Source organism: Scophthalmus maximus, chromosome 20 (assembly GCF_022379125.1).
Source record: "Scophthalmus maximus strain ysfricsl-2021 chromosome 20, ASM2237912v1, whole genome shotgun sequence".
NCBI lineage: Eukaryota > Metazoa > Chordata > Actinopteri > Pleuronectiformes > Scophthalmidae > Scophthalmus > Scophthalmus maximus.
In genome coordinates, this window is record NC_061534.1 from 14,283,179 (window position 1) to 14,300,606 (window position 17,428).

The 17,428-nt window shown below is 43.7% G+C and overlaps 1 protein-coding gene across 14 annotated transcripts in view; it reads left to right on the forward strand.

Moving 5' to 3' along the window:
• The window catches only part of dab2ipb (DAB2 interacting protein b), a 143,535-nt gene that overhangs the window by 108,340 nt on the left and 17,767 nt on the right, over positions 1 to 17,428 (forward strand). For all 14 annotated transcript variants that reach the window (XM_035608488.2, XM_035608494.2, XM_035608489.2 and 11 more), the window contains 3 exons: positions 984 to 1,137; positions 3,010 to 3,108; positions 5,877 to 6,431. In XM_035608488.2, coding sequence (XP_035464381.2) covers positions 984 to 1,137; positions 3,010 to 3,108; positions 5,877 to 6,431 — 808 coding nt within the window. The remainder of the gene's footprint in view (positions 1 to 983; positions 1,138 to 3,009; positions 3,109 to 5,876; positions 6,432 to 17,428) is intronic.

The following is a 17,428-nucleotide window of genomic DNA, read 5'->3' on the forward strand; positions in this document are numbered from 1 at the left end:
TGTCTACTTCCATTCTCCGGCTGAAGAGCCGCCGAGGAAAGGGCTCGAGGGCTGTCGCTGGGAGAATACCGAGCGCTTTCTCAAGTGCACTCCGGGGCTCTCGTCATGAATGTCCACTCAGACGCTGTTTTTATAGCGTGTGTTTGTTTAACGGAGAAATGAATAGTGCGAGGTTTATCACCATGGAGCAATATCCCATCGAGGAAATTGTCTAAAGTCTGACCATTAACGAAAATCAATGATACAAATCGCTGGCGATTGAAAGTGTTTCCACACGTTTGCACTTTGCAGCACTCTTCATTCTTTCACGCCTCTTCATTTACTCATTGATGTTTCAAAGTGTACAGTACATGAAAAGTCAAAGCGGCCGAATTAGCAAGTGAGCTTCGAAGCGGGGGAAACGATTCTACAAATCCACGGTTTCAGTTCAAACCCTGATTTATGAACCACAGTTTGGTAAACATTTCTCTTTTCTTCTGGTATGTTTTTGAGGATGAGGTTACTAAAATGTCCCCACACTACTGACTTGAACGGCGGTTGTAATCCACCTTTAGCTAATTAAACTAATGCAGCTTTTACTGCAGGCGTGATCATACAAGCATGATTTGACCAAAATACTTGATCAAGTCACGTGACGCATATGCAGTTATAGCTATTTTGTGCAATATTTACAAAATATACAGCAAAGACAATAAACATTTAGTGATTTACATGTGTTATAGAGTCAATTATAAAACATCAGTTCGATTTTTAGGGCCCTTGTGAACACGTGTTGATATACAGTAGTGTGCGAGCTGACAACCCGCTGACTTCCAGGCAAGTGGAGCATCCTCTCGTCATCACCCTCACACTCTCTTCATTCACACTCACCACGGTCGCTCGATAATACGCGCAGTGCATATGCTCCCTCTCTCTCTCTCACTTCCTGTCCTCAGACTCTGCACAATGACTCAGTTCTCTCCCGTCTTCTTCTCCGCTTTTAGATCTCATCTGATGCCAAGGCTGAAGGAGTCTCGCTCCCATGAGTCATTGCTCAGCCCCAGTAGCGCTGTGGAAGCCCTGGACCTAAGTATGGAGGACGAGGTTATCATCAAGCCCGTTCACAGCAGCATCCTCGGGCAGGACTACTGCTTTGAGGTGAGACACACACACACACACACACACACACACACACACACACACGCACACACATACACATACAGTACATGCAAACACACGCGCACACACAACATTCCCACTACTGGCACTGCTTCATAATAGCATCCACACATATACAGCTAAAGTGTTGCTGAGTTATTTCTGGCAGCCATGAGTAAAAGTCCGTTTTTGGATATATTGATTGATATAAGACATGAGACATAAGAGGCTTTTTTGTCATTGTAAATGTACAACAACATTTTGATTGGTAGCTCTTGGAGACACCAGCAGCAAGAAAAATCAAGAATAAACAGTATACATAACGTAAAGAAAAAAAATATTCTATAATCTAAAAATATTTCAAATACTTTGAAAAGTATATGTTTGGTTAGTGGCACTTCAGACATGGATGAATATAAAAAACCTGGTTCCATCATTCCACGTTAAAACTGCAATCTCATTTTTAGTAAGAAGCATCCAATCACTAATCAATATTTTTACATCAGCAATGGGTGAAATGACTTTGTGTAATGTGGAGGTCGGTCGTAGTGCAAAAAGCGTTAACCGACCTCTCTCACTGTTTCGCAGCTCATTGTTTTGGTTGTAATCATTCGGTCGACGCTCTCAACTCTCATCAACGTTCTTTCCCGTCTCGGCTGTCTTCGGTGGAAAAGCTTCTTTCATTTTTTTTAAACTCACCGTACGCTACCTGCGCTGCACCATGTGGCGGAAAACCATACGGAGCCACTATGTGGGGAACAAAGTGGAGCGTTTACCTGCTAATGAGCCACGTTTGACACCCAGAAAGCTGCTCCGCTGATCAAAGCCCAGCGAATATTGGACTTACATTAATCAGCACGACACGTGACTCCAAACGAATGCTAATGTTGCTCCATTTCTGCTGGGTGTGTAAAAAGGCAGCCGTTGGCTAACACGCTCACCACCACAAGTTGAGAAGATTACACACAGCATCAACGTTACTTTCCTGAGCAGTCAATGAACCCTTTCTTCTTCCTCAAGTGTAACAGTTGAGAGATTCAGTGTCTGGCCACAGACAAACGAAGGTCAAAAAGTCAGCCATATCAACTGAGACAAACAAACAGAATGAAATGAAACAAATTGAAATGGATGACCGCAGCAAATCTATTTTATTCTTCAATTAAGATACTAAACCTGAATTATAAAGATTTAAATTGTTATTCTGAAGACTTAGATTGTTATTAACTCCCCCACGTGTCTGTGATGAGGGAAGAAACTTGAAATAGAAAACTTAGAAATGTGAATTAATAGCTGGTTACGCTTTTGGAACCAGCGGCTCCACATCACTGTCGTAACTGCAGTTCATGATCCATTTTTTTTTCTCCCTTCTTTTTTAATTAAAAAATAGAGAAGCGAGAAGCGAGTTGGTATCCTGCTGACATTTCTCTGGTTGCGGAAAACAAGTGAAAGCACAGCTAGTAAATTTGTTGAGTCTGTATCTGGGGATAATTTACAACAAAAATATCGAAGAACTCACATGCTGAATGAACACGTTGGTGCCTGCAGTCTGGAGCCTTCAGGAGCCTCGTGCAGACAGAAATGACTGAATACTGTCGTACCCCACTCTCATCGGTCTACCCTGCACATTACATCATTTTCTCTTTTTATGCACTTTGCTGTTCTCCCCCCGCCGCTCTGTGCATTTTTCAGTCATGCATTCATCTCTCTCCCCCGTCCATTCACTTGATTTGATAAGCTCCCTTGCCGACACAGAAAGTGCTGTTTGTGAATTTTATTAAAACCTTTTTCTGTTCCGCTCCCTCCCTGCATTTGTTAAGCATGGGGGTTTGATCATCAGAGCATTCATTTTCTCTCTCTCTGTGTCTGTGGCAGGTCACCACCTCCACGGGGAGCAAATGCTTTTCCTGCCGCTCATCAGCCGAGAGAGACAAGTGGATGGAGAATCTGAGGAGAGCGGTGCAGCCCAACAAGGTGAGGGTGTAAACAGGAGCGATGAGGCTGTGTGAGGTAATCAACGCTAATCGCCTCACATGCAAGTGTCCCAATTTCAAAGCCCGACCTTGCGACACACACAAAGACAGGGAGCTGCACGGTGTCGACAGCGTGTCGTAAGTCATGCAAGGGCGCAAAACCGATGTTTACATCCAGCTGTGCCCTCCCTGCACTGCACACCTCAAGAGCAGAGGATGCGGAGGTCGCCACATGGAACACAAAGAACTCGCAAAGTGTTTTCCCCTTGTGTGCATCGATGCCATCTATAAATCTTGACAAACACAGCTGTGGCAGAGGCAGAGTGGCAAACATTTCAAGCCAAGAACAAAGTCCTAATGTCACAATGTCTTCTCTCCCTCGTCTGTCATTATTTGGCAAATTACACACCGCTTAGAATTTACGGAGGAATAAAAAGATTCTTTAGAGCGTTTGAGTCCTCCTCATCTATTTTGGCATGGATATGTTTATTTCTGCCTCTCTCTCTCAATTTTTGCTCTGCATCTTTAATCGTTTAATGATTTTGAGAGATTAGATGCGGCGCAGTGTTCTCTGGCAAACGCAGAAACTGGAAACAGACATCGGAACTGTTTGGAATTAGATAAAGGAGTCGTAATAAGAGAGCTTAAGCTGATTTTTACGCTCATCGTACTACGACACCTGCTACCGCTGCTAATAACATTGCCAATTCTCCTGGTGCTGCTACTACTGAAGGACTAGGCCCAAGATGAAGGCAAAAGATGTTTTCTGGTGGAAATGCAAAGACATCAAGAAAAAGAAAAGAAAAGGAGATAAATGTTTTTGCGAGTCATTTATTTATTTATTTATATATTTGAATTACCAAAAAAACCTGACAATCTACAGGGACAGAGTACATCCGGGTCAACGAAGAGAAAACATTGACAGGCGGAAGACGAACCTCAACCTGCTAGACTGCTTGTGGCTGTTGGTCAGTAGAGTATGTGGTGTATATCGTGACGTCACCCTAAAGTCTCTTTTCTGATGGGACCAACAAAGGAATAGTGACGCGAAAAAGGAAAATACACTTATGCCAGATTCTAAATTCTGAACCTGCACAGCTCTTCTCCTGCGTAAGATAAGATAATTATGGCTAATTATGATGATGGGGCAATTTAGGTGTCGTCATTGTGGGCCGTGGTTTGATATTAAATACATACATTAAATGTGAAAGAGTTTAATTAAATTTGTAATGGCAGAAGGGGACGTGCACTGTTGTGAAAACATATGTACATTCAGGGGAAATATGTATAGTTGCTAACACATCACACACGTTGCCAAAAAACTAAAAACCAGCTCTCAATCTTTAGGGAGACGTGATGCATCGTGCTGCATCGTGCTGCAAACGGCATGAGTCAGAGTAGCATCAAGGGACAGAGAACACAATGTAGATTTCCCGTTGAGTTGGGTCAAACGGTAGAGACGGTGTAGCTGATTAGCATTCGCTGACTGACTCAGCACACGGCTCATACGAGTCAAGGTATCTGTGGAGATAAATTTGGAAGGGAAGGGATGGCTTCATCACTGTCGGTGCCTGTAGGAGGCCGAGCTCTTTGGATTTTGTGGAGGACGGACCTGGAACTAGTTCGACAAACTCGAGATTATAACCAGACTCGGGTTAGAGGCGGAACTTGACATTTCTGGATAAATGGGCGAAGAATGTTGGGGATTCAGAGTAAAGGCGACGTGGAGCGATCTGGCATTTCTTCTACTTCTGAAGATGCCGGTGAAGGGGGGGGGGGGGGGGGGGGATAAATGTTTCATTCAGAGACAGACAGAAAAGGGGCCTGCCTGTTATTTTAAGGGCTCTGAAAAATGCCACTGCCTTTTCTTGGTGGGGTCAGTAAAATAGTTCTGGCATTTGCTACAGATTTAAAGCCGCTCGTCTCACAGCTGAAAAGCAGAACGCTTCTACTAAAGGGATCGTGAGACATGATCCTCTTGACCCACGCATCTACATTTTTAACACATTAGGTTCTATGAATTTCATACGTCTTTGCATTTGAACGGTTGATGGAAGCATTTAACGATGACAGAAACATTATTGAATTGCATTTTATTGGACAGAAGAGGGTTTTTGTCTAAGATATGAAAAGCATCCAGACACCGTTGAGACTTCATAAGCACAACGCCCAGTATTTCAAACATCCAAAGGCTTCCTTGTGATTGTGAGAGACTCCGCTATTTCTTTCTCATAATTTCATTATTAGCTCCGCTCTTCCTCCCTCTCTTCATTTTCAGAGGTAGTCTTCAAGGCAATCTGAATAATGGCCCCAAAATGTGCCCCGCTCTCGGTAAAAAAATCAATTGATGACAAGAGAATGGGTTTTAGCGCTCTGAAATAATGTAGGAGTGAGATTTCTTAGCTCTTAAAAGACTGAAATAACAAAGGACAGAAAGTGTAATTAAAATTGATTCTATGAACCGTTTTATTATGCACTGTCTCAAATCTTCCTCTCATGTAATTGGAGAAACTTCAACATCATGGATTTCAGGCAGGACTTAATTGTAATGTTATCAGTTTGTTTCTGCAGTGATTTGATTCATTTGTTTTTATTTTTTTGCCAGTTTCAATTTGAGGTTGGTTACTGTCAATCAGAGGATGTGCTGCAACCTAATAAACAAAACAAGTCATTTTGATTTCACTTTTTTCCTTAAAATGTCAGTGGTGTTGCCAAAATTGTATTCAAAGACCTCACTGAACCGCAGCCTGTCATCCTCTCTGTCTCCAGGACAACAGTCGTCGGGTTGAGAACCTGCTGAGGCTGTGGATCATCGAGGCAAAGGATCTGCCGGCGAAAAAGAAATACTTCAGTGAGCTTTGTCTGGATGACTCACTCTACGCTCGCACCACCTGCAAGCTTAAGACGGACAATGTGTTTTGGGGAGAGCACTTTGAGTTTAATAACCTGCCCGCAATCAAGAGCATCACAGCCCACCTCTACAAGGACACGGACAAGAAGAAGAAGAAAGATAAAAACAATTTCATCGGACTCGTCAGTATCCCCGCTGCGGCGGTTACCGGCCGACAGTTTGTGGAGAAGTGGTATCCGATCAGCACGCCCAACCCCCCGAAGGGCAAGACTTCGGGGCCCATGATTAGGATCAAGGCGCGCTATCAGAGTATGAACATCCTTCCCATGGAGATGTACAAGGAGTTCGCCGAGTACACCACCAACAACTACATGCTGCTGTGCTCGGTGCTCGAGCCGGGCATTAGCGTCAAGAACAAGGAGGAGATGGCGTGTGCGCTCGTCCACATTCTGCAGAGCACCGGCAAGGCCAAGGTCAGTACCAATAACACACTGATTTCCATTTTTCTTCCCCCCCACACACACACTTTTATCCTCTCGGTGGAGAAATAATGGATCCCAAAAACCAGAAAACCAGACCATTATCTCGCCATGTGGTTCTGACAAGACACGGAGGTTAACTATTCCGCCGTGTTCGCTCTTCCTCTGAACTATTGACCCTCGCAGCCATAACACGGAGCAGACAAAGACCAGACAGAACGGTGATTTCCTCCCGCTGCACCAGCCTGTATTACATTTTTAACTCGAGCTAATCCTTTACATGTATCCCCTGCAGTGCTTCCCGGCACACCGATTTCAGACGAGAAGCGCAATACATCCACGGCAGTCTCCAGCACTGCAGGCACGCAGAGATTAGTCTACCACAGTAGGAGCTAAGGCTCCCGTGACAGCAGGCTGTTTGGAGCATACATCCAAAATAGCTGCGTTTAACTTCCCTTTAGCGCTGCAGAGTTTGGCTTTTCAGTCGCAGTACCAACAGGCCATGGCGTTTTATCCCTGTGTATATAAACGTCAGTATGATATATGAAGGGGAAAAACAGAGTTATCGGATGTTGAATGTAAACAAGTTTAGAGTTCCCTTTCAAATGGTTGAATGTCAGTAAAGACATTTCGTTAAGTAAAGATGGCAGAAATTCTGGCTCTCAGATGCAAACAGAACGGCTTCAGGCGTGCTCTGTTGGTCAGACAGAATATTCACTTTTTTCACACTGTTATTTGGAAAAATGTACTTAGCATAATATCTGGCACTTGATAGACCAGGTGATTAGAGATTAATCAAGCAATTCATCTGGAGTTTAATCAGTGAAGGAAATAATTATCAGTTGTAGCCCTAACAAAAAGTATATTAATACTAATGGATTCAATTCCAAAGCATTTTTCTAATGAACATTATAATTTTTTTGTCAGGATAGCCATTTTTTCCGCGTAATGTCTAAAATACCAAGTCTCCGTTTTCGTGAATATGGCTTCAGGCCGATTTCGTCTCCGCATCATCAGCTACTTTGTCGTCTCTGCTCTGTCAGTTACCCAGCGACAACTTGTGCCTCAATTTAGTTTTTCTCGACAGTGTCTCATCAGCATAACTTTGAAACCGTCTCTGGCTTTATCGCAGCTCAGCGGAATGATGAATGATTAGTGCTTCAAGACGTGATGTCTGGCCGCAGTGTCCCACGCAGTCTGCCGGTTCGAGGGAAGCAACGATAGCCGCCGAGCAATGGGGAGGAGAGGGGCCTCCAACCGCTCCCCAGAGAGACAGTCACATTCTTAATTACTTTCAATCAATCCCCACCTTCTGAGCCGAGCCGAGGAAAACTTTTTACTTTTTGTCTCGTCTACCAATATTTCTTCCCAGTAGGACTTCTGCTGGCAGGGGATATGCTGCTTGTAAAAAACATATTACTGGCTCCAGAGACGTTGTCTCCAGATCGCTAATCATGAGACAGACCGTCAAATAATATCCTCACTGCCTCTGTGTGCCACGGGGGGAAAAAAAGTTATCTTAAAAAATGCCTCTTCATGTAAGCTTTTGTGGGGCTGTAAATACAGAGAGAGGCTGCAGTTGCTGTCAGAAGAATAGGCCCGGCAGCCGATGTAAACAGCCAGACTTAATGAAAGCTGCTGTCGGAATGTCGAGTGCGAGCGCTGTTAACTGTTGCCGCGGCTCACGCTACTGAACAGACCTTTATCATTCAAGGCCCTGTGAAGTGGTCTGACGTATTTAGTACAAGCACACTCGACTACATGTTTTGTCCCTTTGGCCTTGATGGATGAAGCCGTCATGTCATGCCAAACACAACACACGCAGTCCCACAAGCAAAACCACCTACCCTGAAATATTCCCCAGCCCTAATTACTATAATGTAGGATATCCTCCTCTGTTTACTTTGATCCCAATCCCATGATGGAAGTTTTCTTTTTTCATGTGTTGCCAAATCGGGTTGCGGTTTTTCTGAACATTGGCGAGTTATATTTAGGAATCGAGCAATTTGCTTGCGCAAAGAGAAAAAGAAAAGTCCAATAAGCCCGGTTTCATTGTTTCCCTGCAAGTGCCTAATAGGCCTTTTGGTTATTTACCTTCCTACTTGGTAATGTTGTGTAGACTTTAAACTATCCCATCTCCAGTCAAACCCACGAGCTGAACAGTGGATTTCTATCGTTCAGGAAGAAAGACATTGTACTTGTGTTGGATAGTCACAAAAGTGCACAGTCAGCGTTGCCAAGTCCGTTTCTAATGCATGACTTTTTACATCGCTTGAAAAAAATCACAGGTTGAGTTTTTTCAGGCTTGTTGTAAAAACATGTTTGTTGGGAGATCCGGCATTTTTCGGCGCAATTTTTTTTCGTAATGCATTGATTGACTGTGTCTGCTCACAGCCTCACAAATAATATCAGTGATATAACATAAATGGGCCTGCATGTATAGGCTATGTATATAAATAACTGTATATGTTGTGTTTCCTTCTATTTTGTACTTTACTTTATTGATTTTAAATATCTGTATGCTCTAGGTGTTTGTATAGCATGAAATTACTACAACTTGCATTTCATTATACAACCAATATCAAAGAAATATCAAAGTTTTTTTTCTTGCAAATTTGATACTTTAATCTCAGAAATAATTAGTTTTTTTTCTCAGAATATTACCCAAATTTATAATCTATAAAGGCCCTAATATTCAGATTTAATTAATCTATTACTGCTGAAATAACATAGCATACAAGTATATTAATAGTTACATATGGTTCTTCTAATGCATTTTATTATAAATATGTGGCAATGCTATGCACGCCCCCTTGGCGGCTCTGTCCTTTTCTCCTTGTCCATCTATTTTCCATCTTCATCATATCATGTACTAATATTGGGCTTGTTTTTGAAGCTGCCGTTGCTTATTTGTCTCTTGAGAGTCGGCGACGCTGAGTCTCCTATGCCCAGCAGGGATGATCGGGTGATATATATATATATATATATATTTTTTTTTTTGGTGGGGGGGGGGGTAACTCTTTGTATCTGTGAAGTCCTGCGGCTTTTGTCTTGTCTAATCAGCTGGGAAACACTTTCTAATTGCAGCTGGCAATTGTTAAGTGGTGCAGATTCGGGGCTGTAGCGGCCATTAGTATGCAAAACGTCTCGATTTCTGTTTCTTCTCATGTCATTTTACCACCCATCCCCAAATAATTACACCCCGAATTGTTCCACTCCGTTGCGCAACCACTCCGTCGCTTTTGTTCTCTCCCCCCACTTTCGTTTTTTGTGTTCCTTCATCTCTCTTTCACGCTCCGTCGCGTCTTGAGGCCAAAGCTCTCCGGAGCGATGTCATTACTGATGATGTATTGATGTCTGGATGACGGAGAGCGGGACGGGCAACGCCCCCGCGTCACTGCACAGATGCTAACTTTATATATATATATATATATACACACACCTACATATGAGCACAAGGGGATCACTGCAGGTTACTTATTCAATTTTATGCATGGGCAAGCAGCTGTATTAAGATATATTTGGTATTGCAGAGTGCAGGACCAGATCAGAGGTGCACACTGTGGCAGTGTCTATAATCTTTCAATTTGCCATGCCAACTGATATTGTCTGATTTTAAAGCCATAGAACAAGCTGAAATCTGGTCGGAGTATTTCGGCTGATTTCCCGTGCTGTAAGGTCGCCACACCACCCCTTCCCTGTGGGACATGCTGTTTTGTCTGCATATCCAGACACAGCACTGTCAGAGGCTCGGCAGCAACGATAACAAGCGCTGCGCTGTGTTCGCAAGGAGAAGTTCACCTTTCTTTCATCCCAAGAATATCCACTCCTGGCATAAATCCTCTGCGTTATTGATCCAGTCTTCTCGACGCCTTGGCCCCTCAGCGAGATTAGGTTCTAATTTCGCTGCCGCTGCTGCTCGCTGCCTCGCAGACGGTGTGAAGTGACGATACGGAGGATTTATCCTTATGATAACTGGCCGGAGGAGGCTGGTGCTCTGGTTATTATCCCATTGCGTTTTTTTATGTGACTGCCCCTCAAGGTAAACTAGCAGCTTTGCTTAAGAGGCCGGAAAAAAAAGAGAGTTTTCCCCCTCTACATTTCAAGCATCTTCTTAATGATTCAGCACTGTCACCAGTGGGCAGTGATGCTCATCCCCACAGCTGTTGCACACAGCCATACTTTGTCGTACGTATATAATGTGGTGTGACAGATGATTTAATAACATGACATGAAGCGCTGTGGTAGTTCTGAATGCCTCTGGGCTTTTTTTGGGGCCTGTTTTTGAATGAATCAGTTGTCCCCTGGGAGGGACAGCATGGCGTTCGTAGCATGCTAGTCCACTTGCCAATACCCGCACCCGTTTACAGGAAAGATGTCAGTATTATTTTTGAATCTGGGCAATAACCTTGAAGTGTTTTTAATGTAGTGGCTTCTCAAGTGTATGCTGCCCCCCCCCCCCCCTTTGGAGGCCACATTCCACTCTTCCTGTCCTGGCTGCCCGATCACCCACGTCCAATGATGTCCGTGATAATATCACACACCGACAGTGTCTCGATGCGCCCGGAGGGTCTGGCAGCCAAGGAGAGTGAGCTGGAGGCAAGGGCAGCAGTGGGTTACCTGTGGTTGGCCTGGCCACACGCGTCACCCAGACAACAGTCAGCCAATCACAGGAGAGAGCCTCTCTTCTGATTGGCTGACTGGGCCTGTTCTTGCTCGAGCCTCAGAGAGAAGACTGAGAGAGGAGATGTAAAACTACATTAAGATAGTTTTTGGTTCACGAGAGTGCCGCAAGACACCGATGAGCAGTTTGTGTTTGTGGGTTGCGTGCATGTGTGTGTGTTTGTGGAAGCGGGTCACGTAGAGTGCAGCAGACATTATTTTGTCATGAGGCCATAGATCTATATAGGCTCTAAGCAGCACAGGAAATGAAAGCAAAGCATATCAATGCACTTGCTCGCCTCCGAGTCTGCCCCGTGCAGTCTGCGCTCCAAAAGGCAGTGTCATATCAATGTGTCATATCCTCAGCCTCTTTAATAATTCCAGCAGGATTTTTTTTACTGACCACCTCTTGACAGCGTGGAGTGATGGAGGACAGGTGAATACGGCCCAAAAAAACAGAAAGACGGAGGCACCAAACACAGAAGGGAAGAATGAAGGGTGGAAAGAGGTAGACGGCGCGTAGAAGAATTTAGTTTCACCGTGCTTAAACCCAGCGTCCGGAAGTGGAGCCAAACAGCAGCAGCTCGACAGTGATGCTCAGTTTAAGCGAGAAAATGTCACTTTTACTTTAAGTTGCCTTGTTTCACCATGTTGAAAACTACAGAGAAAAGCCAGAAGAAGAATAAATTAACTGCAAGAAACAAGAGGAAGTATCTTAACTAACTGGAAGATTTTTTTTTTTTTCAAATTAGATTCAAGAGGAGTGGGAGGCTTAATGTCATGTTAAAGGGCAACATTTCCATTCAGTAATCAAATATGCATTACAGGGCCTCATACACTGATAACATTAACACTTCATTTATACAAGACAGACTGCCACAAAGAAACACGCCCAGACAAACATCGGAACATGCGCCGCAAGTTGGCAAACATGATGTTTGGAAGCTGATGACACTTGCTGCAACCGCCCCGTAATGATTGTGTTCACTAACAGCTAAATCAGGAGAGCGGCAGCCCTTCCTGTTTTTGTGTTAAACGCTGCGCCTACGGGAGGAACCGCTTCCATTTCCACTCGGCCTCCAGCCGTCTCCATCAACCCAGTGTGACCCTCACAGGAAGAGCTGCAGGCTACAGCGCTGTAAAAAAAAAAACCTCACCACCGGTCTCTGGGGGAAGGAATCCCAATGCAGGGATGCAGAGAGTAGGATGGAAAGTGGCTGGAGTGACTCCGGCTTTCGCCCTCTGAATATTTCTTCAGCCCTTGCCCCAAGGCTGGAATACCAGGCTCATTGATCAGTGGAATAATTAATATTAAACAAGTTTTCCATTTTCCCTCTGACATTCGGTTCTTGTTTTCTCGCACGCCGTCTGAAGCCACTTTCCCCTTTCTGCATCTGTGACAGGTCACCAATTATCGAGCACAAACAACTTCATTTTTAAGATGTTTGATGTGCTGCCTTACACACACACAAACACACATATATATATATACACACAGACACCTGCAAATTGCATCAACAAGCAATTCCCATCTATGTGTTTCAAACAAATCCCATGGCTTCTCCAGTCCATTCACAATAAAGAAACAATTTATGAACAAAGTATAAAGTTTAAGCATTTATGCCAATATAAAAAATGATCTGTCAGCAGCAGAACGCCCCTTAAAGAGCAGTGAGCACTGGTAAGAGCTTCACAATTTAGTTTTTTACATATACGCTACATGAATTGCATTGGTTTCCATCCGCGTTATACAATTGCAGAGCAATGACGCATCTCATCAGTGATTTTAAAGTAGCTTCAGACATCTGCATGCTGCCAGGTACACACAGCTTTGATGAGGCTGAATTTAGATTTTTTTTTTTTTTTATTGTTTCAGTCTTATCCTTTTAAGGCATTTTTATTCTCACTCTCACTCTTGTTTTTGTCGTCTTTTATATAACCATAGAAACACAACACAACAATTCTGAGTCGGTACAAAGCGCAAACGTGACCCTCTGCCATCAATTTTTAACTTACTTTATTTTCTCAGACTCAAACTTTTTCCGAGGCACGGCAATCGGAGAACGTGTCGTTTGAAACATCACTGAGTCCTGCTCTTTTTTCACGTTTGTCTGACGGCACGTCAGTGTGTGAGACCCGATTAGAATCTCGCAAATGATGATGTTACTTCAGACTTCAAGCAGGGTCCATGTTTTTTTTTTTTTTTAATACTTCATCTACTAAACTGGTAGCTGCACAACGTGCGGTGGAATGAGGCCAAATACAGACGTGAGCATGAGACACACACGGGGCTTTGCCCAGTGTTGATTATATTGTTGCTCGAGACTTTATGAGTTCTTCCCGGCAAGCAGCCCCCATCCACAGGGAACGTGATCTTTTTCCACAGCACCGCTCCCTGCTATTTATTAGATCTGATCAGCCGCGCTGCACCGCCTACCCTCCACCCCAACCCCATCTTCATATCACCGTCCTTTCTCTTGGGCACTGCGTGATGGTGCAGGAGGGGGGTGATTTCTTTATTTTTTTATTTTTTTGAGGCATGGTTTGGCTGATGAGACGTGGCAGCGATACAGAGAGCGTTCTACTTCTCCTTATTAGACCGCGGCAGAGGAAGGGGGCGACTGCAGGATCAAGGGAGTCGGAAGGGAAGGCTGAAGGATGCTGGGAGGGAAGAAGAGGAGGCTCCAATCTCCCTATCTATTTCTTTTTTAAATCATGATTTTTCTGACTTTTATGGCACTGGTGGTTCTGCACGGTTTCAGCCTATTACAGCAAATCAAACATATACTTAGCATCACTATCTGACCATTTTCCAAAGCAATGCCATACGTCTCACGTTGACGTACCACCTTTTGGTCTCAAACATATTTCAGGGTGATGTAAATGCCACTCGAGGTGATTCACGACAGGGAACTTGCTGTGCGGGCTTTAGTTTTGAGTTGTGGAATGATAACGGCCATAGCCAGCCTCACAGTTTTTAGCCATATCCCCAACATGGCTGTAGAGGATGCATATCTCGCTCCCCTGGTGATGAATTACCATGATTTTGATTATTCTATGTGACATTTTCTCTGGTGTCTGCATGTCAAAAATTGGGTTTATTTTGATACTTGATGGTTTATGCGTGATTATGGATTATTCCCCATCAACCTCCGCTACATTTTGTGTACCTGGTTTGGTTCAGTCAAATTCGTCAGAATACCGCATACCAGAGTAAACACACCTGCTAAATAATAGCTTGTTGGTTTTCTTACTGTGAGTATGTCAACATGCTGACATTAGCACTATTATATAACATAGTCTGTCAGAATTTTCACAACAGTTCTGCATGCAACTGCGTCAACATGCTGTAGAAACACAACTTTGGGGGGAAAAGAATACAGATAAGGAAATGTATTGGGGTATTTTAGTAGCAGGCTGAAATGAAACCAGGAAGTGATTGTCACCTGGAAGGTAAAGAATAGTCAGAGATGAAATATGCAAATTCACCATTATGGTCCCTCTAATTTCCTTGTATCCATGTGTTGAAATTAAGTTTCAAGCTTACTCAAATACCTGCAGAAATCTTTGCCGATAAGTTCCAAGGCTCAACAAATGTCTTCTCGTGTGTATCCGAACTCCGTAAGAGATTATTCTATGAGGTTGTGGGGACAAAATTTTTGTTTAGGCTACCCGCAGAAATCACTCGGTTATTATTCTATCGCTCTTCTGATGTCTCTCTCTCTCTCTCTCGCTGTTTCCTTCTCCCTCTCTGCTGCTCTCCTCCTCCATTTCATCTGAGCGTCCTCTCTAATCAGGCCTGGATTTGCCTCGCCTCAGCAGCCACATGAGGGAAAGCAGAGCAGAGCAGAGGGGGGGGGGGGAGGAGAGGAGCGGAGGGGGGGGGGGCAGAGAGCTGGAGAGGCGTAGGGGTTGGAGGACAGACCAGGTTTGGGATGAAATGTAAAAAACATGTGACGGGTGTCCGTACACAGCCACTAACTCTCTGTCCAGCATGATCTTTAGAGAACAACTTAAAGACGACAAGAAGATTTCTTTAGAGTTTGTGCAACAGCTTTTGTATTAAATGAAACAAACCAATAACCTAAACTGCAGTGTTGCTGGTATGAATGAGAGTGTTGGGAATGATTTGCCAATGAGGATGATTTACTCTGCCCATTAACTGCATTCCAGGGCATTAACATTGTTGTTTCTGAAGCCGTCCCGGGCGAATCTTTGTTTTTATTCTCAGGCTCATTGTCTTGCAGCAGTTTGTCCTCCAGGATTTCCTTGCACATCCCTGCATTCATTTTTTACACTCCGCCCTCAGAAGTCCTGTAAGGTCACATGCAGAGAAGCATCCCCACTGCATGATGCTACGATAGTGTGTCCAGTTTAATGTGGTGTTTAGCCCTATGTGCCAAAAAAAAAAAAAAGCTCATCTCAGGTTTGGCCTCATCAGACCTTTTTCCACTTGCCCTCCTGCAAACTGTAACTGAGAAATGCTGTGAGGTTTTCTAAGCCTGGCTTTCTCGCATAAATCATGCAACTCCTGCAGCGTTGTCGCGAGTCTCTTGGTGGCTCCCCTCACTCGTCTCCTTCTTGCACAGTCGCTCGGTTCATTCTACGGTCTGTTTCATGATAATTATTGATTCAGCGGTACACTAAGGAATATTAAACGGTTCAGAAATGTTCTGTTACACATCCCCCGGTGCGTTCTTCGTTCACTTTTCGTCTGAGTTGTTCCATCGTCTTCACGTTGGAGGCTTTACCACAATACTGAATCACCAAGTTTGACCTTCCAGATACGTGTGTGTATTTATTTATACTGAAGTGTATTTATATTACAGTCCACTAACACCTCTCTCTCCACTTGACCTATGATGCGACTTCTAAAACCAGTTGGCACCAGTGATGATTTACAGTAGTTGTGTCTGAGCAAACACTTTTTGCATGTACACATTTAATTGTGTATATCACATTCTGTAAATCCTTGACAAGGTTGTTGTTTTTGAATGTTGATCATTGGAAGACATTAAATCTCCCTTGATTCAACACTGTGTAGCATTGAAACCCACACATTCTCCAACTGTATTATTCATGTCATTATCTTTAGATATAAGGATATTTGTGTACAGAAATGCACCCCAAATTAAAAACAGTAGGGCTACTTTCGATGCACGTCAGTAAGTGATTGGCCCCCTGCGGTGTTTCTTTGATTCGCTGGATGACAGGCTTCTGCAGCAGCAGCAGCTATAGAAACCGTCAGAGCGGCTCTGCTGCTTGCTTTTCGCCTCCTGCGCTGTTCTTTTAAAGACCACCACTCTGTCTCCCTTCCACTTCCTTGTCTCTGTCTCACCATACATCTGTCACTTTTTTGTCTCCGCCACGCTGGTTCCCCTGGTTTAACAAGCTGCCAGGGGACCCGCATGAGAGTACACCCGCACATTTGTTGAAGGGATGAGAACGAGGGAGGATTCAGCCCCAGGTGGCTCCGTTTCCATCTCTCCCTTTCTGACTTTTGAGTTTCGGAAAGCTTCGGTGCCCGTCTCCGAAATGTTATTTTTCATCCCCTGATTAATCATGTAGAGTTTTTGTGGATATTTTTTCAGTTGTAAATGGTAAATGGACTGTATTTATATAGCGCTTTTTATACATCGGCATGTGGACTGGCAGAAGCTGGGATCAAACCGCCAGCCCTCGGGTTGATGGACGAACAACTCTACCTCCTGAGCCACAGCCACAGATTTTGTTTTGTTTTAAGACAAGATAATTTAATCAAAAATAATTCACACTGCAAATCCCCCCTCCCCCCCAAAAAATTTGCCAATTTGTTGATTTTAAGTGATAATAACTTCATGGCTATAATATTCTTCCACATTTTGTCATTTGCCTTTATCATTTGTCTTATTGTACTATTCTCCTTTTGTATGAATGGGCATTTTTATGGTTTCAATCATTCATTGTACTGTTGTCAAAACGACTCTTTGAGCATTTGAATGGAAGTGAAGAAAATGTTTGCTGCAATTATATGAGAATACGAGTCCTGTCACCATTTTTCGTTTGTCAGGTCGTAAACATGATGTTGCTTCTCTCCATCTCTCACTCAAACTCAAATGCATGGAGCTATTTTGTTTCTTTATTGTAATTGCAGAAATTATTCTTCTGCGGTCAAGAAAAAAAAAATGTGATTTGAAAACCTGTCACAATTTAGAGGTGTGATGAGTTGAGGGACGCTACAGTTTCCCAAGCGACGCTCATAATCGTGGCCTCTGGTCTCATGACTCACTGAACGGGAAGCAACAGCGAGTTTATACGCGGACAAAGATGGTCACTGAAATAGGAAAAGA